Consider the following 25,883-nt stretch of genomic DNA (forward strand, 5'->3'; position numbering starts at 1 on the left):
ACGTGAATAACATGGCTAAGCATATAGTCTTCGATTTGCACCCAAATAAAGCATACACACCGTCCTGACCCCTGGACCCTGGGAAGCACTTAGCGTGCCACGTGAACACCCGTCTCGTTAACGCGTCGCGTCTTCTAACCACAACCATTTTCATTGGTACACACTTCAACATGGGCAGCACAGACAAGCAACGGAATTTTCACCATCCATACACACCCTATGACATACAAAATGAATTCATGAACGCTGTATACGAGTGTCTGGAGAATGGTCAAGTCGGCATTTTCGAATCACCGACTGGGACCGGCAAGTCACTGAGTTTGATCTGCGGGTCCTTGACATGGTTAAGAGAGCACAAGAGGACGACGTTTGAAGAAGGATTCGCTGCCGATGCAGCTAACAGCGACGAGCCGTCATGGATTGTCGAACATGCACAGAAGCAGCGCAAGCAAGAGGCGCTTCGTCGCAAACAAGAGTTGAATGAACGCATCGCAAAGATAAAAGCAAAAGAAAAGCGTGCGAAAGAGCGGTATGAGGGCGGCGAGCCAAGCTACAAGAGACAAAGGACCGCGCCCGGCGAGACGAATGATGATAATGAAGCGCAATTCGTGCTTGACGACTACGAAAGCGATCAAGAATCTCACAAGAGAGCAAGAGCCGGTGTCTTTGACGAGTCTGGACTATCAGCAGAGACACAGGCACTAATGGCGTCACTGGGATATGCTGACGACTCTTCGAAAGCTGACGACGGGGAGGCACCTGATGAGACCAAGATTTTCTTCTGCTCACGTACACACTCTCAACTGACACAGTTCTCGAGTGAGCTGAGCCGGGTCAGGATGCCACCCGCCATCACCCCGGATGACACGGACTGCAGTGAGGTAGACTCACTCGTGGAAGATGTCAAACACCTTACGCTAGGATCCAGGAAGAATCTCTGTATAAATAGCAAAGTCAATAAGCTTGGAAGTGCCACTGCTATCAACGAACGATGCCTAGAGCTGCAGCAAAACAGCAACACCGGAAGTCGATGCCCACATATGCCGACCAAAGAAAGCGAACCTCTGATCAATGACTTCCGTGATCATGCGCTTGCAAGGATCAGAGACATTGAGGATCTGGGGTCGCTGGGTAAGAAGCTGGGGGTGTGTCCTTACTATGCCTCAAGACCAGCGACAAAGTATTGCGAGGTGAGTTGGGTCCAAATGGTTTATTTTACCACTCCAAATACTTACAAAACTAGATTGTGACGTTGCCGTATCCACTGCTCTTACAACGCACTGCTCGCGAGGCACTTGGGCTGTCCCTCAAAGATCACGTCATCATCATTGACGAAGCACATAATCTTATGGACGCCATAGCAGGCATATATTCCGTTTCTGTGACGCTCAGTCAAGTGCAGCAAGCGCGTGCTCAACTGACAGCCTACCTTCAAAAGTTTCGTAATAAGCTAAAGGGCAAGAACCGAGTCTATGTTGCCCAGACAGTTCGGATCCTGGATTCAATCATTGCATACTTGCAAGGCATTGATGCCAATCCAAAAGCGACTGATGGCCTGGTCGACATGGTGTCTATAATGTCTGGAAAAGGCGTTGACCAGATCAACATCTTCAAGCTCGACACATACCTTCAGGAAAGCAAACTCGCCCGAAAAGTTGATGGATATACTGCTTACACCGAGCAAATGATCAACGAGTCGGCAAAGCAATCGTCCAAGAAGGCGCCCCGTCACAACATCCCGGTGTTGATGCACGTTCAGGCATTCTTACTCTCCTTGATGAACCCATCTGCGGAAGGTCGGTTCTTCTACTCAAAAGAGGATGGCGCGGATACGACGCTGCGATACATGCTCCTTGACCCGACCTTTCATTTCAAAGACATTGTTGAAGAAGCAAGAGCAGTCGTATTGGCGGGTGGTACAATGTCTCCAATGAGCGACTATGAACAGCATTTGCTTTCGTATCTCGAGCCTTCGAAAATCACAACGTTGTCTTGCGGGCATGTCATACCGCCTTCCAACCTTCTTGCTGTGCCCGTTGTTCAAGCAACGAGCGGTGCCGAGTTCGACTTTACGTTTGAGAACCGCAACAAAGAGAAGACATTGGTTGACCTCGGCGTTGCCATTTCAGCATTTGCTCGAGACGTACCCGATGGCGTGGTGGTTTTCTTTCCCAGCTACTCATACCTGGACACTTGCATTGCGGCGTGGAAGCGCCTGAAGCCACTGCACTCGAATACCACCTTCTGGGATACCTTCAACCACAAAAAGCCAGTCTTTTTGGAGCAACGCAGTCAGCAACAGAGCCCCGACGTGCCATCAGCAGCGAAAGAGGCGGCTGTCGACTCGGTCCTCAATGCTTACAGTACGGCCATCGCATCTGGCAATGGCCGTGGTGCGCTGCTCTTTGCCGTTATCGGCGGGACACTATCCGAAGGCATCAACTTTAGCGACGCACTCGGCCGTGGTGTTGTGGTCGTCGGCTTGCCATTTCCCAACGCACATTCAGCGGAGTGGAAAGCAAAGATGCAGTACATCTCTGCCAAAGAAGCAAAAGCTGGTGGCGACGGCAAGGCTGCAGCACGCGAGTTCTACGAGAATGCATGTATGCGCTCTGTGAATCAATGCGTGGGGCGGGCTATCAGACACAAAGGTGATTATGCGGCTATATTGATGCTGGATCGACGATACGGGAGCAAGCGGATACAAGATAAGCTGCCAAAGTGGATAAGGGGGAGTCTGACGTGTGGACTGGGCGTCAAGGATGTAGAAGGAAGACTGGGTCACTTCTTTGCCAACAAGAAATAGGGCTTGGCTGTCACATGAGAGAATGCGCAAGGGTCGGTCTGTAGTGGTACTGCAAGCTTGGTGCACCTGTTCTCGTATACTAAGAAATGGTGGGGGTATTCAGTACCGCATTCGGCTTAGATCGACGCCAGGTCCGTCTCGTCATCCAGAACGCGTGTCTTTAAGGTCTGAAAGCTCAGACTTTCCATTCTTGCAGAGTTACTAGCTACCTTGATCTCACTCTCCGTTCCATTACCTGTGCTTATATTAGCTATACGATGAAGGAATTGTGCATTTAGTTTGCGGTAACCAGTTCGAGTGCTGTGGAGACAGGGGTAGGACAGGGGTAATACAAGAGAAGGATAGCAGCAACACAGGAGGGAATCGTTGGAGATCTGGAAAACACGCTGTGGGATGGCATCTTCGTGGCGTCAGCGTGGTGAAGACAGGGGTGCATACACGACCGTCGCGCAAACCGAGGATACAAGCGCAAGGTTGACTGTGCATGGCAAGGTCGCAGGCGAGGACGACGAGGCCAACTTTGAACCACCTGTCCATATCGGATCCGTCCCAACACCAGAAGACGATCTCTTTCTTCCACGGGTCCCTGATACCCTGCCTCGGGGCGCCTTCTTGGTCGCTATCGTGGAGCTCTGCGAGCGCTTCGCCTACTATGGCCTATCCGGACCTTTCCAAAATTACATTGCCAATGGATACGATGATCCCAACGGCCTTCCGGGAGCACTCGGCTTGAAGCAGTCCGGCGCCACGGCCATGACCAACTTTTTCCAATTCTGGTGCTATGTAACACCCTTGCTAGGCGCTGTCATTGCGGACCAGTACCTGGGCAAGTACGCTACGATCAAGTGGTTCAGCCTCGTGTACATGGCAGGCATTGTGATTCTTTTTGTTACGAGCTTGCCATGGTCTGTACGAAGCGGAGCTGCCTTTCCAGGACTCATTACTGCCATGCTGGTTATTGGGCTCGGTACTGGCGGCATCAAGAGCAATGTGTCGCCGTTGATTGCGGAGCAAGTTCGGTCCAACAAGCCCTTTGTCAAGACTTTGCCTGACGGAAAGAAAGTTATTGTCGATCCAGAGCTCACAGTGCAGAGAATCTACATGGTGTTCTACATGTGCATCAATGTCGGCTCGATATCTGCAATCGCAACCACAATGCTCGAGTCGCATGTCGGTTTCTGGAGCGCATATCTCCTACCACTGGTCATGTTCTGTGTCGGTTATGTGATCTTAGTACGAGGAAAAAGCCAATACATCATCAAGCCGCCCCAAGGAGGCGTCATTGGCGACTGTTTTCGGGCTTTGTACATTGCCGCAAGGAACGGTGGGGACCTCAACAAGGCAAAAGCTTCAGCCCAAGGACATGGAAGAGGCAGGTCAAGAGTGACATGGGACGACAAATTTATCGACGAGCTGAAGACGGCACTGGTAGCGTGTAAGGTCTTTTTATTCTTTCCCGTCTACTGGGTTACTTTCTCGCAAATGATGAACAACTTCATCTCGCAGGCTGGACAGATGGAGCTACATGGCCTTCCGAACGACATCCTTCCCAACCTCGATCCTATTACCATCATCATACTCATCCCACTCATGGACCGCATCATCTACCCGTTTATCCGCACTCGCTTACACTTCGCCTTCCTGCCGATAACGCGCATTTCGCTCGGCTTCATGATAGCTGCGCTCGCTATGCTGTACGCCGGCGTTCTCCAGACCTTTATCTATGCAGCACCACCATGCTATTATAGTCCCTCGAACTGCAACGCGGGCAAAATCGCAGAAGGAAGGTTCAAGCCAAATGAAGTTCACGTTGCATGGCAGGCCCCAGCGTATATACTTGTTGCTATCAGCGAAATCCTCGCAAGCATCACCGGCCTGGAGCTGGCATATGCGAAAGCACCCGAGAACATGAAGAGCTTCATCATGAGTCTGTTTCTACTTACCAGTGCCGGCGGCAGCGCGATAGGCATACTCATTGCGCCTCTGGCGAGGGACCCGCATCTCCAATGGCTATACTTTGGATTGGCAATTGCGGCGGGCGTTACCGGTGCCGTTTTCTACCACATGTTCAAAAATATGGATGATAGTCCGGCCAAGGCCGTGCAACACGCGGATGAATATGAAATGGCGGCAAGGCTGAGCAAAGATAGTGATGGCTACTCTAGCGAAGACGAACGCACTCGAAGCGGACCTGCATAATGCTGAGCTATGTTTCTATACGATTAGCGAGATACTGGATACTTGGAATTAGAACAATCATAATTAAACCTATCTCATCTCAATCGGATTTCAAATGATACAGTCATCTATACACACCAGGCGCATGGAGATTACGCCCCAGGACAACTCTTACATCGACTTGAACGCCAACCACATTCTAGTAATAGTGAACCGAGCTCAAGACGACCAGGCCGGAATCCTAGACCCAAAAACTCAATGCCAATGCATTCACGCCCGAACTCACCGGCACTGCTCAGCCCAGTGCCGTCTCACCCGCCATTGGATACGGCGTCCGCGGGGTGCAGTGAAGGACAAGCAGGCTGACCAACAAGATTGCCGCAGCCTCGCTGCTGAAATACAGTGTAGGACAGACAACTCACAAGTGCATATGAGCCCCGCGGACGTGGGAGTCTGACAGCGCACGCATTTGGAGCCTCATTCGCAGAATGCAGGATAAATACGGCGGCGTGAACGCATTCCATGGCGGAGTTCAAGGTACCCGCAGGCGTTGCACGGAAGCTAGCTCACAATGCCGGTTAGCGATAATTCGACGCTGAATGTCCCGCATGAGCATAATGGGGTGAGTAGATTTGGATATGGAGGTGGCGATGCAGCCATCAGTACAGAGGAGAAGTCGTAAGTTGCACTGAAGCATTCGCACCACCTGCGCGCTGACAATCTGCTATTGCAGCCCATATGCAACTACACAGATGGTGTCCCTGGAAATCGGACCTAAAGCCGTTCGCTTCCTGGTGCACGAGAGTGTTCTGAGCCGCAGCCCAGTGCTGCTCGCAAAGTCGTATCCGATATCCTTTGTCAAGCAGTCTGTGGCGCTGCCGGAGCTCGACCAGACAACTGCGCACACACTCGTGCACTACCTGTACACGGGCAGATACCAGACGCTCAGCGTCCACGCGGCTTCCGATAAAGTCATCCCGGAGAGCTACAAGCAGAGCGCGTGTGTGTACTGCGCGGCTGTCCGGTACGAGCTACCGGGGCTCAAGGAGCTAGCGCAGGGTCGACTCGGGTCGTTTGGAGAAGAAGTCAATGTCTTTGATATGCTTGCAGTCGCGCGGGACTATGCGTTTCCCCTGCTGCCGGAGCACGACGAGTGGTATCCGGCGTACATTGAAGATGCGCTGCAGACAGCCATGAGGGAAGACGCGACGCCGTTCCAAAAAACAGATTTCATAACTACCGTCGAGGGCAATAGCAGACTGCTACGCCTGGCCTGGAAGACGGTAATGAGTAATTGTGCTCGAGTGCTGGCGACTCCGGCGCCCAAGGAGAACGGCGTTGCTACGCCTACAGCTGAGGCGGTTCCAGAAGCAGCGCCGGTGAACGGCCATGACGACTCTGTGCTTGCTGCAGGGATTCCAGAAGTCTATGAGGACAAAGAAGAAGAAGGCGTACAAGAAGATCTTGTTGCAGAACAAACTCCAGACATCGCAGCCGTATCCGAAACCCCACGAATCGACTCCCCCAAAACAGATCCCATCGAGCCAACTCCAGAGGTCCCGCCTACCCCGAAGTCGTTCACTGACGAGCTCGACTTCATATCGAGCAAAACGTACCAGCAAATGGGCCAGAAAGCAGACTCGGTCGCGGTAGCGTCCAAAGAGCCAAAGAAAACCGCTCTAGTCCGCTCAGATTCGGCGATGCAAATGGAGCAGCAGGCGGCGGCGGCGGCTAGTCCGAAGGCGGATGCAGCAGATACTTCGAGTGTGGTAGTTGAGATCGACCCGGTATCGTTAACGAAAAAGAGCAAGAAAGGCAAGAAAAGCAAGAAGCTAGATAAGAAAACAGGGTTGGTTGCTGTAGCTGCTGTAGGAGATTCTTCGTAGCTTGTTCTCGATCTGATGGAATATCTGATGATGCGAGGACTCCAAAAAGTCTTTCCTGAATGGTAACTCTGCAGGGGGTATGTCTTACACAAAGTACTGTGGTAGAGGGGAAGGGGCGACGATTGTGTGATGCAAATACATGCATAGTTTTCGGCAGGCAGGTAGGTAGGTAAGTAGCAAGTCAGTCCAGAAACGAACAAGTAAAAGTACTCGTACGTACCGTTTAAAACATTTTGCCTTTTCTCAATCCATTCCACCATCACCTCTCCAAGTCATACATATAAATACAGCGCCATCCATCAGCATACCAAGTACTTACACAACAAAGTACCACTACTTACAAGCAACCAATCACACGCACATGCAACCCCTCAACCCCCGCATCCCCAGCCCAACCCTGCATCATAACAGCACTGCCACTGACCGCACTTTGTAAATCGGTTTTCTCGTATCCCGCATATTACATCACATGTCTCTGCATCGCCGCGGTCTACCTTGCAGAGGCATGATGGTGGGAAAATAACATAAAGATAAACATGTGATCAGTCGATGTATGTAAGTATATATATATATATATATATATATATTCCAGATGGAAGTCTGCTAATGTACTTATTACAAAGCCCCCATCTTCCACTTGCTTAGAGTACCGCCATCATTATCCGCCAGCCAGCCAGCCAGCCAGCCCAACGAAAAGGGAGAAAAAAATGTCAGTGGAAAACTCATCCCCCTTTGTGCGTGCGTACGACGCATCCCGCGATTTCCACCATGGACTACATGTGGTATGTATGTACATACAAAGCACCGATTCCATTCTCCCACCTCTCTACCTACCTCTCTACCTCTCTACCTACCTCTCTACCTACCTGCCTACCTACCTACCTACCTACCTACCCATCAACCTCCCCATACAAATAGTAGTACTATACTCAGCACCCCCCCCCCCCCCTCAACCCCCCACACAGTACCACAGCACCATCTCCGCCTCGCTCGGCTCCAACCCCATACGCACAATCGGGACGTATCTCTGGTACACGGCGTGCGTGTGTCTCACACCGCCTACATGATTGGTGCTGGACGACGACGGCGGCGTGCGCATAGTGAAATACTGCATTGGAACGCGTTGCACACTGTCGTTTGCACAGCAATGGCTTGCGGATTTTACACGCAGTAAGTATAGATGCCACGCTTGTTCCCGCCGCCGGATCAAGTCACGGATGACGCGGCCCATGGAAGAAGCGCTAGTTAGGCATTTTCGCCGCGCCGCGCCGTGTACGACGCGCAGTGTAGTAGTATGTTGCTAGAGTGGCCTGCAGAGTTGGCGCGGTATCCGGCGCATTTGCATGTGCATGTTTTGCCCGAGTACCAGAAGAAAAAGGGTGGGGGCACGCAGTTGGTGCATGGGTTCTGCGAGGCGGTGCGTGAGAAAGGGGCAGTGGGCGTGCATTTGGACATGGTGGCGCGGAATGCAGGGGAGAGGGCGTTCTATGAGAGATTGGGGTTTGGCGTTTGTGGGCAGGTGCTGGATGGCGGGGAGAGTGGGAAGACGGGGGTGAATGGGGATGTAAGTAGTGACGTTGGTCAAGCATCTCTCGGCTTTGTGAGATTGGAATACTGCGTCATGTCATGTTGATTCACAGACTATAGCCCTGGGTACGTCAAGCAAGAGCCATGTCTATTTCTTTACTCTGGTATCAAATGTATAACTGTCAACGCATTTGGCTCAACTCATACATATACTACTAGAAGCTGCTCCACCCCTCAAATCATTTCTCCTTCGTCCTCACACATTCATCCTCCACACACCCCACCAAAGCCCAACATACCAATCTAGTTCACATCTACAATGCTCGCTCTTTCAATCAAGATATATGCTCAGAACGCACATCAAGCTTGACGTCGGGGATATATGTTGCGTACTCCGCTAATGCCGTATGTATGTGTGGGTGTTTGAATCAAGATGAATTTGCAACAAGAAAAAAAAATCAGGTGCAACACCGCTAAAACGCCGGGGTATAGGATACGTTCTCCCAACCGCTAGAACGCCCAGATGGAAAGCAAAAAAATAAAATAAAAACGCAGTTCGAAAAATGATCCAGAGGTGAGATCAAGAGCTTTGAATGTACATCAGGAGAGCTACTCCGTAATACCGCAAAAGGGAGCGGTAAAGGCAAATCGAGTGACTAAAATTGGTACGAGGGAATGGGGTGGTGCGAATCAAGCCGGGATCCTAAGGAGAAACGAAGTGACGGGGAATAAGGGGTGTTGTGGTGACATTGACGGGCGTGAAATGTCGTCATCCACGCGAAAAAAAGGTGTCGTTTAGTCGAAGACGGGCACTTGGAGAGAAAATGACCGCTTTGCGAGAGCCTATCTCCAGACGGGCTTGCTGTCTCCTAGGCTTGACTGGCGTCCGCTAACACGGCTATGTGCGCGTGTTTCGCCGACCCTGCCGGCTCGCCCTTCACCTATGTTGCCGATCCTGCTAGTAGCACGGGCTGAGACAAAAGCAGGACTTGACTCGGTGTGTTTCATAGCAGATGCAGGTCGTTTTGGTGTAGGAAGAAGGCTGCTGCGGCGGGTGGTTGAAGCACTAGGAGACTGAGACGCGCGAAGGGTTGCAGGACTGCCCTCGCCACCAGGGCTAGCAGTGTCTTGTCCTGCAGTGGTTGAGCGGCGGCTTGACCCTGGAGTAGTAGATTTGGTTTGGGGTGATGCGGGTGTTGAGCGGGTTGGTAGTTTGCTGCTTGCCGGCGTAGCCGGGGATGACACGGCAGCCGCCTGAGATCGCGCTGGGCGCTGCTGGGCCGGACTGGTGGACGTGGAACGGGTAGGTGCAGCGGGCGTCAGAGCCGAAGAGCGGCTCAGGGGACTTTTTACGGGAATGGCCGAGCGACCTGACCCCGAGCTTCGGCGAGACACATCGGGCGCCTCCTTTCGAAATGGTGACGGCGTGCTGAGACTCAAGGGCTTAAAGTTGTGCCCAATAATTGTGTCGCGCAAGTGCGTGTCCGAGTTCCAGCGAGGCTTGGGTGCGGGTTTGTCAGTGGGAGTCTTTGAACGCGCTTGGCTGGCTAATGTGCCAGACGTGGCGCGAGACGACGAAAAGTCCAGACGCGACGAGGGCAGCGACTTGCGAGGGATATTGGCCACGCTTTGAGGCATGGCCGAGTAGCGTCGACTGGCAGGCACAGCGGATTTTGATGTTGTGGCGGCGGATTGAAGAGACTTTTTGCTCATCGGGGTCAGGGCGGCGCTGTTGGTGCTGCTCTTGCGGCTCATGATGATGCTGGAAGCAGGAGAGCTGGCCGGCGTCTCCAAGTTGGAGTGGGGGAAAGACGAGGATTCGGTGCGAGCAGAAACCACGGTCGACACGGAGTCGCGAAGCTTGCGCGTGGCAGTGAAATCGTCCAGGATGGCGTCCATGTTTCCGGTGACGGTTTCGAGGTCCTCGACCTTGGTGCGCACATCTGACTGGATGCGCAGGATTTCGCCGTTGACGGTCGATCTGTGCTTCATCTCAATGTCAATCAGCTCCAGCACGCGTCTCATGGACGGTGGGTAGTGGTCTCTCTTGTCCTTGTACGTGGCAATGCGTGTAGCCAGCTTCTCCTCGTCATTATCGTCGATGGCTTGCTGCAGTCGCTGTATGCTCTTCATGCATGAGTCGTACATGGCAACCGCCTTGCTGCCAGCCTGGCGGAAGCTGTGCACCCACTTGTCTTCGCCCAGCTCCTCTCGCAGCGCGTCGGCCTCGGATTCCAACTTCTTCTCCTGGGCCTCGAGCTGTTCTCGCCTGCGTTGCAACTCGTCGCAAGCAGAGGGGAAAATCGTGTTGGCACGCATTTGGAAGGCGTTGAGTCGCATGGGCAGGAAGTCGAGGGATGCGCGCAGGGGCTGTAGCTTTGCGAACAGGGCGAGCAGGCGAGAGTTTTCCTGTTCGATTTGAGGAATGGGCGAGACAGGGGACACGACAGTCAGCGTGGGCATACTAAACCGCTTGCTGTTGAGGATAGCCTGCTGTCGCGGCAGGTCCTCGACAATGTTCTCGAGCTCTTTGATGTCAAACTTCTCGGGCGCCTCTGCAACCGAGTCGGAGATGACGCGGTGCCTGCGCTCCTCCATCTCAAAGACGAGGCGGCTGAGGTTTTCGACTTCTGCGCCGATTTCGCCCAAGACGTTGTTCCATAGCTCTTCCCACTCCATGGCAACTTCGACCTGGTTCTTGATGCTCTTGAGCGTCTGCTTGATCTCGCCCCAGTTCATGACAATGTCTTCCATCTGGCTGACGAGCGTCATCTGGTCTTTGGTGGGCAGGGCAGCAATGTCTGGGCGCGACTGCAGGTCCTCGATGGCGCCGATGTAGAGGTTGACAAGCTTCTCGAACCTGCCAATGGCGGCATCCACCTCGGCCAGGCCCTCTCGGCCGGCGGCTGCAGCCCACTCGACGTCGTCGTCGGCATCCAGGCCGACGAGGACCTCCTTGCTCTTGCCGATCCACAGGCGGATGTCGTTGGCTGCCTTGTGCAGAGCGCGGCCGGCCAGGGGCGCCGTGGCCAGGGCCTTGATCTCCGAGGCGATGGTCGAGGGGGGCAGCTGCATCGACGTCAACTGCTGGATCTGGTTGGTGAGGCTGGCCTTGGAGAGGGTGTAGATGGAGCCAGCGCGCTGGTAGTGGCGGCGCTGGAAGTACGACTCGATGTCGATGCCATTGTCGTCGTCGAGCACGGATGGCTCCTCCTGCTCGGCGGCGGTGGGCGGTAGGGGCGGTGTGTCTTTGGGGGGCGGCGTGGGGGGCGCGGCGTTGGGGGCGCGATGGAAGGCGGTGGTGGTGGTGGTGGTAGTGGTGGTGGGCGGGGCGGGGGTTTGCGTGGTTAGTGTAAAAGGGAGAGGTTGCGGTGGTTGTGGTGACTGGGGAGAGGAAGCGTCCTCTGCCACGGCCGTGGGCAGCGCGTTGGCGAGGGCCTTTTCGGGCTTGGTGACGTCGGGCAGACGATACTTTTGCATGTCGAGCTCGACGTCGGCCTCGGACTCGGAGGGCAGCACCTTGTCGCTGGTGCTGACGACGCTGCTGCGGTCGCTCTCAAAGTCGGGCTCCATGACGAGGGCCGGGACGCTCTCGCCCGTCGACTGGGGCACGAGAGGCGTGTGGGGGACCGAGGCGGAAGAGCCAAAGCGGGCGCCCCAGACGGTGCCGCGGCGCTCGATGTCGAGGTTGCGGGCTCTGCGGAACTCGTCGAGGTGGCGCAGGCGCTCCTGCTCGATGCGGCCGACGTCGACGGACGTCTTGGTGGGCAGCGAGTCGGCGGGCTGGTTGAGGAACTTCATGCGCGCGAGCAGGCCCGGGGAGACATTGCGCGCGAGCTTGGTGGTGCTTTCGAGGTGGGCAGGGAGGTGAGGGGGCGCGGTCCGCAGGGGCTTGGGCGAGGATGCCGACGCTGCTGCGGATGGATTGGGCGTGGGCGTGGGCGGTGTCTTCGCTGGCACGTCAACGGCAGTCGCGGGGCTGCTGCTGCTGCGGCTGTGGTTGACTGGGGGCGGCGCGGCCGGGTTGCTCATCGAGCATTTCTCTGCCGGGACCTCGAGAAGATCTCCAGGTCGCGTTCAGGCAGGAGAAAAAAAGAGGGCGGCACTGGCAGTGGCACTGGCAGCGCTGGATGCACGGATGCGCTGTCGCGGGAGATTGAGTCGTTTTCGCAGAGGCTGCCGGGTCCGACGGTCGCGTGGTGAGGGATGGATTGGCTTACTACGGCTACGTACTAGTCCTGCGTGCTTGGCCGGGCGGTGGGTGCGCGTTGCTTTTGTACGCCAGCGGACGCGCATGGCCTGGCCGCACAATGGCGCGCTGTGTGGGGGGGGGGGGGCGAGAGGCAGAGGAGGCAGGCGGAGGGCGCGCTGTTGGGCGGGCTGGCGGGCTGGCGGGCGGGCGGGCTGGCGGGCGCAGTGTGTGCGTGTGTGTGCTGGACGTCGACGAACAGCGTGCATGCACCATGATAACGACGGGCGACACGTTCACAACGTCCCGTCGCGACACACCGAGTGCCGCTGTGCCAATTTCCGCCAGCATGCCCCTGCCGCGCCCCTGCCGCCCCTGCTGCCCATGCCCGCCCATGCGCCCCCAAGCTGTGCCATCTTGTGCCATCTTATGCCATCCTGTGCCATCCTGTGCCATCCTGTCCCAAGCTCCCACACACTGCTACGCCGCCGCGTCTGTGCCTCCCGCCTCCAGCTCGCCGCTCGGGCTGGCGCGCTGCTTGTGCGCCACTCTACCTGCTGCGCTGCACTATGCACGCTGCCTATGCACCGCTCCTCACGAACCCGTGGAGCGCTCAGCTGCCCGCCGCGTCTGGTCTGGACACGTTGACTGACGTACGTCTTCATTCAAGCCCCCCGACCCTTCTCAAACTATCCCCGACATCTACCTAATGCCACCGCGCCGTCTAAACATTATGCGCCGCACCCTACACTGCTCGCGCCTCGCCCTCTGCCTGCACCCGACGCCCGCTTCAAACTTCATCCTACACGTGTATCCGACTGACTGCAAGCCGCTGATGCTAACGGGGGGTATCTATCTCAAGTCGCCGGCTATCCAGCGCGCTCCAAGCCCAATGCTAATACAACAAGAAGAGGCCCCTGCTTCCCTCCAGGGACTGCCTCCTCTGCAAGAAGGGTAATAAACCAACACTAGGAAACAAAAATGAAAATGAAAAGAAAATGAAAAGAAAAACGAAAGGAAAGCAAAGGAAAAGGATGATACCCAAGCAGATAAAAGAAAACCGCTTCCACGGCGGTGGCGGGGAGTTGAGATTCTCAAGACATGAGCATCGTGCAAATTACAACCGACGATAGGGGGGTGGGGCCAAAAAAAACATAGACAGCGAAAGAAATAACGAAAACATCCATCAATATTTGCCATGGTCTGGCCACTTCACAGCGCCTCGAAGTTGGGGTCAATCTGTAGTGTAGGTGTCCTCGTCTGGTTCTTCTGCCTCTGCCACTCCAGCGTGATCTCCTCGCGCACGCCCTGGCTCCACTGCAGAATCGCCGCGTCAAACTTGCGCCATGCTTCTGCGTCCTTGGCCTGCACCACGCCCATGACATCGACATCCAGCTTAATGTCCCACCGCAGCTCCGCCGCCTTGACCCAGTACCGCAGGTTGTCGGCGCAGCGGTACGGCTTGGTCGTGTCCGTGTGGTAGATCTTGATCTGCTCGAAATGCCGCTTCGACCTGCGCACCAGCGTGTTGTGCAGCCGCACAAGTCGCAGCCCGTCTTGGAGTGTGGCGAGGAACGGCGTCGGGAGCTCGTCGCCCGTGGGCCCTGTCCATTCAGGAAGCGGCTCGGGGCTGGTCTCGTCAAACGACCGCAGGAAGAGCACTTCGCGCTCTCGCTCCTTGCCCGTCCAGTCGCCCTCGCGCCACGACCACTGTTCGCGCTGCGCGTGCTCTTCACGCTCCTTCTCTTCTTCCGTGTCCAGGAGCGCGCTAATGTCGTCGACCCACTGCTTGAGCTGCGTCACCTCGTATGGCTGCACCCCGTTTCCAAAGTTGCGAATCGCCAGCCGCTTGAGCACTTCGAGCGTGTCGTACAGCTCCTTACGAATCTCCCGCTCCGACTTGATGGCGTAGAGCCGCTGTGGCTCTTCGTGTGCCGTGTAGTAGTTCTTGGCTGCCCTGATGGCCAGCGTTGTGACATCCAGCAGGTTGAGCCCTTGGATTTCGTGCCACCCCGACGCATCCGGGCCGCCGTTCTTCGCAGTCTTGCCGTCCGGCTGGATGTCAGAGAAGCCCTTTTCGAGCTGATGCAGGTGCTTCATCGACTCGGCCAGCGTTTCGCGCAGCTCGCGACGCAGCACCGTCATATCCGGCGGCGGCGGCACGTAGATGGGGTTGTTCTTGTACGTGCTGAACGTGGGCGGGAGCATCATGGGCTCGGGGTCCTCCCACGTTATCGAAGCCGTCTCGTCGACTGGTGACTCAACGAAGCCCTCTCCCAGATGCTGCTCGTTGGTTCCGTCTGTCGAGGTAGGCGACATGACGGAGAAGTCGCCGTCCAGAGCTGGCGAGAGGGGCTCCACGCCGCTCACGGGCCGCGCTCCCGGCTTGCGTGCCTTTGCTATCCGCCCCGTGGCCGTGTCGAGCAGGCCCGTCCTGGCAAAGTAGTACTGCAGATGCGCGATGGTGCCCAGGTTCATGACGCTCTCTCTGCTCTTTGCAGACTCGGAGAACTCGGTGCCCTCGGGGCGCATGTATCCACGGCGGCGGCTGCCATCAGACGAGAGGCGGGAGCCGACTGAGCGGCCAGATACTGACGAGACGGACGAGGCGGTTGAGACGGAGCGGTCGAGCGGCGGAATGGCACCGATGGCCAGCGATGGCGTGGCCCAGGGATCGGGCGAGGTGGAGCGCTGGGGGGGCGAGTTGGGCGTCGTGGTTGAATTATTATCCATGGTGGTGGTCAAGGGGGGGAGGTGCAGGGCCGTAGCAGTCGTGAGACTCCGTATCAGCAGCGAGATTCGGTTTTTAGTACGAATTCTCGGCATCTACGGTGCGTGGGCGAGGTTTTCAACGGCTCCAGTTGTTTTCGGAGCCACTTGGGCGATGTGCGGTTGTTGCTATGTGACCTGGGGCGGCGAAAGGGCGAAAGGGGGGGGGGTGCGTTTGATTAGAAGTTTCAGTCACGGGGGAGCGACGCGAGATTGTATCCGAAAAACAACGCGAGCACTAGCGTCATCAGCGCGGCGACTAATTTCCGGCAGCCGTGAACACATAGCGGTTGTAAAGGCAGCGCTGATGGGACTGTAAAAAAAGAAATCCAGCCGTTGGACCTGCGTGCCCCTGCTGGCTGCTGGCTGCTGGCTGCTGGCCTCGTGCTGTCCGGCCCCGCATGTGTAGGGCAGACTACTAGATACTATCCTCCAACCTTGGTCCACGCGACACTACACGACACGACACGACACAACACCTGGAATGCTGGCCCCGTTGCCAGAGGCCGCGGGGGTCCCCAAGGGAAGTCGGCAGTGACAGCTAGACGTTTCGCCCTGGCTATGACGTCGCGCCGCTGCATCACGCCCGCTGCCCATTAATCATCCAGACCAGACCGGCCGCTCTCATCCCATCCCATCCCATCCCCAACACCCCATCCCGCCCCCCAGCCCAAACACACCTGAAGCGCTTCTTCCTGCCATCTGCATCCACCACCACCACCTCCACCTGCACCTCCACCACTGCCACCACTGCCACTGCCACTGCCACTGACACTGACACCACCACCACCATGTCCACTAAGCGAGTGCGTGTCCTGCAAGGCGGCGGCGGCGGGCGAAGCTAACAGCGACACACGTGGTCAGATTCGGTACACGGTCCACGGCCAGGTGCAGGGCGTCAACTTCCGGTCCTTCACGCAGAAGCAAGCCCGCAGTCTTGGTGTGACTGGCTTCGTTACCAATGCGTCCGATGGAACCGTACGCCCTCACCCACACCCTCCAAATGGAGCCGCCCCTGTCGTGCCGCTAACCGCTTCCAGGTCCAGGGCGAGGCTCAAGGCACCGAGCACCGCATCAGCGACTTTGTCCACTACCTGAACAAAGGCCCACCCGCCTCGTCCGTCTCCAGCGTCGACGCCTCCGACATGCCCACAGAGTCTGGCGAGTCTGGCTTCCATGTGCGCTACACCTAGACGCCGCCCACGACACGACACGACACGACACGACACGACACGACGCGACGCGACGCAACGCCCATCACCATGCCAATGCCATCCCATAGCAACCAATGGGCCGATCCCTCCCGTGTCCACCGAGTCCAGATCTCTCAGCTAGTCACGTCCAATGTATTTTATCTTGTCAAAAACACAGTCAGACCTAATCCGCCGTGAGACATCTCCAGGATGCTCCGACCCCGAATGCAATGCAAATAGAGCCACAGGCTGAATCTTCGGTACAAGCTCTGCCCAATGTGCTCGCTAAGCATATATCCGTCACTCTCCCCGTCCTTCCAGAACACAAAGTCTACCAAAAAAAGGTGCTCGTATTCTCGCTGCATTGGAAAAGCCAAGGGTGCAATCTTACGTATGCACTCGGCAGCACAGAACCTTGGTCAGGCGTGCACCCTATTATGACCTGCCCGGTGCAATCTGCCAACAAATAAAAAAACACTTTAGCAAAAACCACAGGCAAACTTCGCATGGTGTTTGGTTCAGAAAATGCAAGCATGCGCTCGGCCCGCCTCGAGGATCACAAGTGGGTCGCTAAGGCTAAGGGGCGAGTCCCCGAAAGCCCGGCGAGCATTTTTCGGGATGCATGGCCAAACGCTCCATGCACTCAACACCATGCATATGGCCTTCAAAACAACCGAAAAATGCACATCGCTATTCTGGTCGAGCTGATTACCTACAGTGCCAAACATAAGCAAAGTGCCAGCCTCACACGTCCTGGTGGCAGGGGTATGCGCCCATGTCCGCATTTGAATGTCCGAGCCTTGGCAGCGCCATCCCGGTTTCTTCTCGTGAGCTGAGTATCGGATTGCTCAGCCGCCTCGAAACTCGTCGCTTCACGCGACCTATGCTCTTGTTCTCGACAACTCTGCTTACTACTTCGGCATCTTGAACAAAGCCCATTTGCTCGCCAGCCATGCCGTTCGTTCCATACGCCACAATCCACCTACGCCTTCTCATGCCGATTCCTGATTCTCCCATGATGGCCGAACGCCATCGGTGACTGACGGCACCGCTATGGGGCATGCGGGTACTACTAGAAGGGTTTGCTCAGTCGTCGGCGTCATGACTGTGGTTATATAAACAAATCATGTTTGCCTCAGCCTTGCCTCATGTTCGGCAGCAGCAGTCATCATTGCACTTGCACAGTGTCTTTGATACACACTCAACTCTTTGATACAAGCTCTCCACTCTACTACAAATGATCTCCACCAGGACAGCGACATGTGTACCGGCAGCTTCGAGAAGGGCTTCTGCTCAACTCACCAGGTCCTTCCACAGCTATAGTCTCGGACTTCGGCCCACCTTCATCGCAGTCCAGCATCTCCCAACTCTACATGCTCGACGAAACTTTTCCTTTACCCCCAGTAGCGAAGCCAAGATTACCGAGTTCTTCGAGAAGCACGGGACAGAAAAAGTCCGCAAGACTCCTGCAGCATGGCCGCATCCAGGTACGCACACGGAGTTTGATTGGCCCACCAGCAGCTAACAGCTCCCAGTATACACCGAAGAGCAAATGAACCAAGTCGTCGTTGCCCATCGAGAAGCAAAGACCATGTCGGACAAAGTCGCCCTCATAGCTGTCAAGATACTTCGCTGGGGCCTCGACAAGGCCACGGGCTACAAGCACCAAAAGCCAGTCGACGCAGATGCCCAGGGTCATGTGGGGGTCCCAAAGCAGTTTGCCATGACAGAAGAAAAGTACCTGATTCGTAACGTCTTCTTGGAGAGCGTGGCAGGCGTCCCTGGTATGGTAGCTGGCATGTTACGCCACCTGCACTCTATGCGAAGGATGAAGCGAGACAATGGATGGTACGTACCTCTTTCCATGGCAAAGGGCGGCTTTTGACTAATGCATCATTACCAGGATCGAGTCGCTAATCGAGGAAAGTTACAATGAACGCATGCACCTCCTGGTCTTCCTCAAGATGCAACGCCCAGGACGTTTCATGCGCCTCATGGTGCTTGGAGCCCAAGGCGTATGGTGCAACGCATTGTTCTTCGCCTACCTCCTCAGCCCACGTACTGTTCACCGCTTCGTTGGCTACCTCGAGGAAGAAGCTGTCATCACATACACGCGCCAGATTGAAGATCTCGACGCGGGTCGTCTTCCCAAATGGGAAAAACTGCCAGCGCCCGACATTGCGGTCGACTACTGGCAGATGCCCGAGGGTCACCGCACAATGCGCGATCTCCTCCTCTACAGTACGCGTATCTTTGTGCATACTTAGTGTCTAGCTCGCTAACAGCATCCCAGTCCGCGCAGATGAGAGCAAGCATCGAGAAGTTAACCACACCTTTGGTAACCTTGACCAGAAGGAAGACCCCAACCCGTACGTGGCAGAATATCGAGATCCGGAAGCGCCACACCCAACAAAGGATCTTGTGCACCAGAAGCCAACCGGTTGGGAACGACACGAGGTCATCTAGGGTTGCATGCGCCTTTTCTCATCGTGTTTTGCTTGGAGTTTACAACTCTCGTGTTTCCCTTCTCCTCTCATGACTTGCATTTTTTTCGGCGTTGGTTGACATCAAAGAGAATAGAAAAACAATACCCAGACTGCAAGAGGCATCACAATACGGACCACAATGTCATGTTGGAGCTTTTGAGGGCTTTTTGAAGATGATGGGAAATTAACGACGGATTGGCCGGATCCGCACTTCAGCTCTTCAGGGTGCAAAGGCCAAGGTACACGGACCGGCTTTCAACTTGATACCGTTGAAGCAATAAATCAATATTCTACGCAGCTTTTTCGGTGATATATCATGTATCGAACTAGGTTTGGAAGGAGGTTGAAGACGGACAAGCTTCAGAATAGGACCGTCCGGATCGGCAGCAGGCTCCCCCGCAGATTGACACGTCTTACGACAGCAGCTAGCCTAGGGCTCAACTGCACTATACTAGGCCACCATTCGACTTATGCAACCATGCTGATGCGAGGAACCGGAAGGCTCCCGCCTCCGCATGGGTTTCTTTGTCGCGGACTTTACCCCAATGCAGGTAAGCAGCATTACAGAGAGTCTCTTCTGTTAAAGGCTTCTGGTGCTCCACCCCACTGTACCCGGTTGGAGTCTATGTGCGCCTTATTACTGACGGAAAATCATCAGCGTGGCGTGACCGTGCATTGTGGGCTTGGACTGACATGAGAAAGGATACGATCTTCGTGGTATGACCGCGAGTCGTCTTGATCGAGCAGCCTCGTACTCGATTCGCAGTAGCTTGCAGTCCTTGCTGCGCCGAGACGTCCTCAAGTCCCCCCCACTTTACCCAAGCCAATATCAAGAAGGTTTGTAACCGGGAACCAAAGCCATGGAGGCGCCATTGTCGGGTGGCTGTGTTTCTGTATCAGTATGTTGGTCCTGTCCGGGAATAAGGCCATGCTGCCACCACGCCCAACGCCATTTTGCACGTTGCGGCTCGAGGGGGGGCACTTAGCAGCAGCCACGAAGTGCTGGCCGTCAAAAGCTGATAGCAACAGCAGCCAATCTCATACCTGCCGTCCGCCTGTTTGCATTGACCGCTTGCATTGCTCTCCCACTCCTGTATGTTGGGGCGGGGCTAACCCCGCACACTCCGGCACTAGCGTTCACGCCAAGCGCAAGTCTCCTCGCACTCTGAGGCGCTCAAGGTCCTGCACCCCACATCCGCACTCTTCCACTGGGGGGGACGTGTCTCCGAAAGAACGTCAGCGCCGCAAGATCCCCGCAGACAAACATGGGCCCATTCCAGCTTACCCCAGGTGCAGGCTGTCAGCTAGGTAGCTCGGGGAAGCTCCAGGGAGCTCTCAACCGACCAACTCCACGAGCTATGCTCTACGGCATCAACTTTCCAGGATATCCGGCAACTCAATTGCATGCCGATCGTCCTGAATCCGAGTGTCATTTCAAATGTCCTGTTGCACGTGTCGCCTGTTGCTAGTCACGAACGTGTCCACCGTCTCCTCCTGCCCGGGCCTGATACGCTGGAATCCAAAGCCTGAACACGCCATCATAGCCATCCAGCATCGGTTCCGCACATCTTACATTTGATAGTGGGCCTGCACACGCAACCAACCGTGTCTCCTCACTAAATGTGATCCTTCTCCGCACCCAGTCAACCAGAATGCGGCCTTTGCAGCATCTATCCCAGCTCGCCTATATCCAGTACCCCAGGTCCGGTAAGCACCCTGACCTCATTCTTCAGGCCAATAACAGCCTCCATACCTACCCCCTGGACGTTGTCTGAGTGGAGGCAGCTTACCTGCGGATCCGCACATCCATGGTCTCGCCTTTGTTTGAATCGCTTTGATAGGGACCCACTATGCCTTTTCATGTACGGTAACAATCGACGCACTGTCCTGTTTGGCTAGAGAGGCTGGGGAAATGGTACATGGCCCCTCCACCATGCATGCACCGTGCAACCCCCGGGATACACGGCTCGTGAGAGGCGCAATGTGACCTAGCCTAGACAGTGCTCCTCCTTGAAGCCGAGCATCCTGGAGATGCGGGGTTTGACAGTTTAAAGGGACCTCGTTTCTGCCTCCACGAAGGATTTTCTCATGCCCAGTTGACCTGCTCATCTGCGGTCAACATCTAAGAAAACTACATATTGTGCCAATTCTAACTTGACATTACTACAATCTAACAAAATGACGATCCCAGATGAGGTACGCCAATTGAGAACCTCGTGCAACCAAACGCACAAACTGACAATGACAAGGTTGATATCATCGTCTGTGGTGGCGGCTCATGCGGCTGCGTCGTCGCTGGCCGTTTGGCCAACCTCGACCACAACCTCCAGGTCCTCTTGATTGAGGCTGGTGAGAACAATCTCAACAACCCATGGGTCTTCCGCCCGGGCATCTACCCCAGGAACATGAAGTTGGACAGCAAGACTGCCTCCTTCTACTACTCCAGGCCCTCGGAATGGCTCGATGGACGCCGAGCTGTTGTGCCCTGTGCACACATTCTCGGAGGTGGATCGTCGATTAACTTCATGGTGAGTAGTTGGTTGTGGATGGAGTAAGCTCTAGTGCTAATATTATTTAGATGTACACCCGTGCCTCGGCTTCCGACTACGACGACTTCCAGGCCAAGGGCTGGACCACCAAGGAACTCCTTCCTCTCATGAAGAAGCACGAGACGTACCAGCGTTCCTGCAACAACCGCGACATTCACGGATTCGAGGGCCCTATCAAGGTTTCTTTTGGCAACTACACCTACCCCATCAAGGAGGACTTCCTCCGCGCCACCGAGTCCCAAGGCATTCCCACCACTGATGATCTTCAAGACTTGGTCACCGGCCACGGTGCTGAGCACTGGCTCAAGTGGATCAACCGTGATACTGGACGCCGATCCGACTCTGCTCACGGCTACATCCACAGCACCCGCGCCGTCCACCAGAACCTGCACCTGTTGACCAGTAACAAGGTCGAAAAAGTATGTTATTACTCTCAGCAAGCCGTTTAAACCACTGACTGTCAAAGGTTATTCTTGAGGGCGACCGGGCTGTTGGCGTCAAGGTCGTCCCGACCAAGCCTGTCAACCCCGGACAGGTCCAGTCCAGGACCATCCGTGCTCGCAAGCAAATCATTGTTTCGGGCGGTACGATGAGCTCTCCTCTCATCCTTCAGCGATCTGGTATTGGTGACCCAGAGAAGCTCCGCAAGGCCGGCGTCAAGCCCCTGGTTGACCTTCCTGGTGTCGGTCTCAACTTCCAGGACCACTAGTAAGTCTCCCTCAGGAATGCCTGAAGATATGGCAACTAACCAAATATAGCCTGACCTTTGCCACATACCGTGCTAAGCCACACGTCGAGTCGTTCGACGACTTCGTTCGTGGTGACCCCAAGGTTCAGGAGCAAGTCTTCCAGCAATGGAATATCAACGGCACTGGCCCACTTGCTACCAACGGTATCGAAGCTGGTGTCAAGATCCGCCCTACCGAGGACGAACTCCGGATGATGGACAGCTGGCCATGCAAGGAGTTCCGCTCCGGCTGGGATTCTTACTTCAAGAACAAGCCCGACAAGCCAGTCATGCACTACTCGGTCATTGCTGGTTGGTTCGGTGACCACATGGTTATGCCACCAGGCAAGTTCTTCACCATGTTCCACTTCCTCGAGTACCCCTTCTCTCGTGGTTCCACGCACATTGTGTCGCCAAACCCCTACGAGGCACCCGACTTTGACGCCGGTTTCATGAACGACAAGCGCGACATGGCACCCATGGTCTGGGGATACATCAAGTCGCGTGAGACGGCACGCCGCATGGACGCATACGCTGGAGAAGTCCAGTCCATGCACCCATTCTACGCCTACGACAGCCCGGCCCGCGCTCGCGACATGGACCTCGCTACCACCAATGCCTACGCCCTCCCCGGCAACCTCTCCGCGAACATCCAGCACGGATCCTGGACTCTCCCGGTTGAGAAGGGCCGCGCTCCCCAGTCCACCTACCTGAACTCCAACTCTCAGGAAGTCTTTGAGGACCTGCACTACTCCAACGAAGACATTAAGCACATTGAAGACTGGGTCAAGCGTACGTATTCTCTCTATTACGCATTTTTCACTTTCTGAATAAAAATAACTAACTTGCGTGTAACAGGCCACGTCGAAACCACCTGGCACTCACTCGGCACGTGCTCCATGGCCCCCAAGAACGGCAACTCGATTGTCAAGCACGGCGTGCTCGACGAGCGCCTCAACGTCCACGGCGTCAAGGGCCTCAAGGTTGCTGATCTCTCCATCTGCCCCGACAACGTTGGCTGCAACACGTACTCGACTGCCCTCCTCATCGGCGAGAAGTGCGCCGTCCTTACGGGTGAAGACCTAGGCTACTCTGGCAGCGCCCTCGACATGAAGGTGCCCAATTACCACGCCCCCAGGGAGGTCGTTGGCTTGTCCCGCTTGTAAAAGAAAAGAAAAAAACAAGCCGAGCCAAACAAAACAATATATTAAAAAACAAACCAAAGGCCCCATCCATTATCATGTAATTCTAGTTGGAATGAATCAAAGCAAACAACCAACCAAACAAACACAAACAATATTTATGTCTGGGTGAAGCTGATTTGGGTGCTGGCTGGGTCCAAGGTGGGGCGGGAGATTTGGCTGTCATGTATATAATGAGTGAACGCATTTTATTTTGTGGTTCTAAGCCTATTTTGCCTCTTTGATCATCTCGAGTGATACAATGTGAAACTCGTTGTGGTGCTGAGTTCGTAGTCATGGGTTCAGCTGTAGCGGGGTCATGCCATGATGCGTGTGTGTGTGTGTGTGTGAGAGAGAGAGAGAGAGAAGTGCAAGGAGATATCCCAGGTAACTTGTAGGCAACACCAAAACAGGGTATATTACGCAATTTCCGCTACTTAACAAAGCTAAAAAAAAATCTTAAAAACTCACACTTTTTTTCTTCTCTCTTCCTCGTCACCCCCCCCCCCCCACCCCATTATATGTTTTACACACGCAACAGCCTCATCTCGCCAGCCCCTTTGGACCCGCCCACTCGCCCTTGACGTGGAAGCGATTGTAGACCCAGGGGAAAAACTCCTTTTTCAACCAGTAAAACGGCTTGCGCGGGACGCCCTGGTCGATGCCCAGCAGGGCGTTGAAAGTTTCTTTGGGGACGCCGCCGTACTTGAATTCGGCGAGCAGAACCTCGTTTCGGCCCGTCAGCAGCGGGCACGACGTGTAGCCGTCGTAGAGGGCGTCGAGCGGCTTGCCCTGCATGTGGCTCAGCATGTTGGACACCAGCACGGGCAGCTGCGAGGTAATTGCTGCGACCGTCTTGCTTGTGGGCAGTGAGGATGCGTCGCCGATGGACCATACGTTGGCGTACTTGGTGTGCTGCGTCGTGGTATCCGACACGGCGACGTAGCCCGCTTCGTTGGCTAGCGCGCTGTTCTTGATGACGGGCCACGGCACGTTCTTGGGCGCTACGTGCAGAAAGTCAAAGTGCCGCTTGACGGGGTCCTTTTGGTTGGCCACGTTAAATGTAGCTGTGTTGCCTGAGATGGAGGCCAGATCGTGCTGGAAGAGGCCGTCGACGCCGCGCTCGACGCGCAGTTTTTCCAGCGTTTGGCTGTACCTGTTGTGCTGGCGTTAGCAAATGACATGTACGGATAGTACTGATGATTTTCGACGTACTTGTCCACACCGAACATCTTGGGCAGGCCCGTGGCAAAGGCAATGTTAATTGGCGATGACGACGTGGGATTGTATAGCCCGGCGTTCTTCCAGTAATCCAAGGCAAGCCACATGATTTTTTGCGGCGCGCCTGCACACTTGACGACGCCCGCGGGCTGGGTAAACACGGCGCCTCCCTTTTTGAACTTTTGCACGTTGCTAAATGCCTTGTCGCAGTAGGCATAGTCGTAAATCGTAGAGACCATCGAGTCCTTCTCTTCTAGCGCCTCCTTGAGGCCCGACACAGATGCGTAGTCTAGCGTGATTCCAGGCACAACGACAAGCTGCTCGTACGAAAGCTTGTCGCCGTTGGTCGTGGTGATGTAGTTTTCCTCCGGGTGAAGGCTTCCGACGGCCGTGTTGTAGAACTTGAATTTGGGGTTCATCAGGTCCTTCATGGGGCGGCGGAGGTCTTCTTTTTTCTTCAGGCCGCCGCCAACGAGGGTCCAGCCCGGTTGGTAGTTGTGCCATTGTGCGGGGTCTACAATGGCAATGTCATCCTGAGAGAGGTTTGCTTTGCGGAGCAGTTGGTGAGAGAGCGCGATGCCGGCTGAGCCACCGCCAATCACGACAATCTCGTGTTGGCGAGTAGCCGTCTGCACTGGCGAGACTGTTGCCAGGCTGCGAATGGAAGACTTGGTAAGGGAGTGGGTGGCCGCTAGTTGAGGAACGCGGGTGCGGAGCATGGCCGGCATGATGTGTACCAGGAATCTTCCCCGGTCGGTCTTTTTTCTTGTTTCCGTAAGAGAAGGGGGAAAAACAAAAACGATCGTAAGGATAGACGAGGGGTGAGAGGTTTAGATCAAGGACCCCTCCCCAATTTGGTGGACTGATTACAGACTTTGATGTGGGTCGCTGTCGAGGCTAGGGAGACGACCAATGGGGTGAGACACTAACGGATCACGACATCGGACCAACCCTCAGCTTACACAGCACGTCGAGCATACAAGGAACCCCGAAACCGTCGATTTGGTAAAAATGAATGCGCGCGGTGCTCTTATAATATCCAAGTCCGGAACAGAACGGCGAAGTAGGACACGAGTCTATTCGCGCAGGTCCAATATGCATGACCCTTGCGGTTAATAGTCGGAGAAGCTTCCCAGGAGCGATACACGTAACGAAAGCCAGTGCCATGCTC

General features: G+C 55.3%; 9 protein-coding genes across 9 annotated transcripts; 6 read left to right on the plus strand and 3 right to left on the minus strand.

The window, feature by feature from the left end:
* Window positions 1–170: 170 nt before the first annotated feature.
* Window positions 171–5,005, plus strand: SETTUDRAFT_172113 (uncharacterized protein; the record flags this gene model as incomplete). Its single annotated transcript, XM_008029444.1, has 3 exons — window positions 171–1,190; window positions 1,244–2,764; window positions 3,221–5,005. The coding sequence occupies 3 exons, from the start codon at window positions 171–173 to the stop codon at window positions 5,003–5,005; spliced, it is 4,326 nt and encodes a 1,441-aa protein (XP_008027635.1).
* Window positions 5,006–5,621: 616 nt separating this feature from the next.
* On the plus strand, window positions 5,622–6,825 carry SETTUDRAFT_76372 (uncharacterized protein; the record flags this gene model as incomplete). Its single annotated transcript, XM_008028928.1, has 2 exons — window positions 5,622–5,662; window positions 5,718–6,825. Coding segments are annotated over 2 exons (1,149 nt in total), but the record flags the coding sequence as incomplete, so codon positions are not given.
* A 752-nt stretch (window positions 6,826–7,577) lies between these two features.
* SETTUDRAFT_32400 (uncharacterized protein) lies at window positions 7,578–8,503 on the plus strand (the record flags this gene model as incomplete). The annotated part of the gene is made up of 4 exons (XM_008028834.1): window positions 7,578–7,652; window positions 7,836–7,913; window positions 8,016–8,040; window positions 8,187–8,503. The coding sequence occupies 4 exons, from the start codon at window positions 7,578–7,580 to the stop codon at window positions 8,501–8,503; spliced, it is 495 nt and encodes a 164-aa protein (XP_008027025.1).
* Window positions 8,504–9,083: 580 nt separating this feature from the next.
* Window positions 9,084–12,429, minus strand: SETTUDRAFT_137636 (uncharacterized protein; the record flags this gene model as incomplete). The annotated part of the gene is made up of 1 exon (XM_008029445.1): window positions 9,084–12,429. One exon carries the CDS (start codon window positions 12,427–12,429, stop codon window positions 9,241–9,243), a length of 3,189 nt encoding a protein of 1,062 aa, XP_008027636.1. The 3' UTR covers window positions 9,084–9,240.
* A 1,369-nt stretch (window positions 12,430–13,798) lies between these two features.
* SETTUDRAFT_20690 (uncharacterized protein) lies at window positions 13,799–15,319 on the minus strand (the record flags this gene model as incomplete). Its single annotated transcript, XM_008028728.1, has 1 exon — window positions 13,799–15,319. The coding sequence occupies one exon, from the start codon at window positions 15,317–15,319 to the stop codon at window positions 13,799–13,801; it is 1,521 nt and encodes a 506-aa protein (XP_008026919.1).
* Window positions 15,320–16,216: 897 nt separating this feature from the next.
* SETTUDRAFT_91849 (uncharacterized protein) lies at window positions 16,217–16,548 on the plus strand (the record flags this gene model as incomplete). The annotated part of the gene is made up of 2 exons (XM_008029446.1): window positions 16,217–16,333; window positions 16,396–16,548. Coding segments are annotated over 2 exons (270 nt in total), but the record flags the coding sequence as incomplete, so codon positions are not given.
* A 1,237-nt stretch (window positions 16,549–17,785) lies between these two features.
* On the plus strand, window positions 17,786–19,014 carry SETTUDRAFT_154766 (uncharacterized protein; the record flags this gene model as incomplete). The annotated part of the gene is made up of 4 exons (XM_008029447.1): window positions 17,786–18,035; window positions 18,084–18,396; window positions 18,452–18,789; window positions 18,842–19,014. 4 exons carry the CDS (start codon window positions 17,786–17,788, stop codon window positions 19,012–19,014), a joined length of 1,074 nt encoding a protein of 357 aa, XP_008027638.1.
* A 2,198-nt stretch (window positions 19,015–21,212) lies between these two features.
* SETTUDRAFT_32404 (uncharacterized protein) lies at window positions 21,213–23,476 on the plus strand (the record flags this gene model as incomplete). The annotated part of the gene is made up of 6 exons (XM_008028835.1): window positions 21,213–21,230; window positions 21,284–21,562; window positions 21,613–22,002; window positions 22,050–22,291; window positions 22,342–23,102; window positions 23,169–23,476. 6 exons carry the CDS (start codon window positions 21,213–21,215, stop codon window positions 23,474–23,476), a joined length of 1,998 nt encoding a protein of 665 aa, XP_008027026.1.
* Window positions 23,477–23,740: 264 nt separating this feature from the next.
* On the minus strand, window positions 23,741–25,708 carry SETTUDRAFT_163882 (uncharacterized protein). The gene is made up of 2 exons (XM_008029448.1): window positions 24,707–25,708; window positions 23,741–24,647 (listed from the first exon to the last, which is right to left on the minus strand). The coding sequence occupies exons 1-2, from the start codon at window positions 25,438–25,440 to the stop codon at window positions 24,035–24,037; spliced, it is 1,347 nt and encodes a 448-aa protein (XP_008027639.1). The 5' UTR covers window positions 25,441–25,708; the 3' UTR covers window positions 23,741–24,034.
* Between the last annotated feature and the right edge of the window lie 175 nt (window positions 25,709–25,883).

The sequence above is a fragment of the Exserohilum turcica genome (genome assembly GCF_000359705.1).
Source record: "Exserohilum turcica Et28A unplaced genomic scaffold SETTUscaffold_3, whole genome shotgun sequence".
In the NCBI taxonomy this organism is placed as follows: domain Eukaryota; kingdom Fungi; phylum Ascomycota; class Dothideomycetes; order Pleosporales; family Pleosporaceae; genus Exserohilum; species Exserohilum turcicum.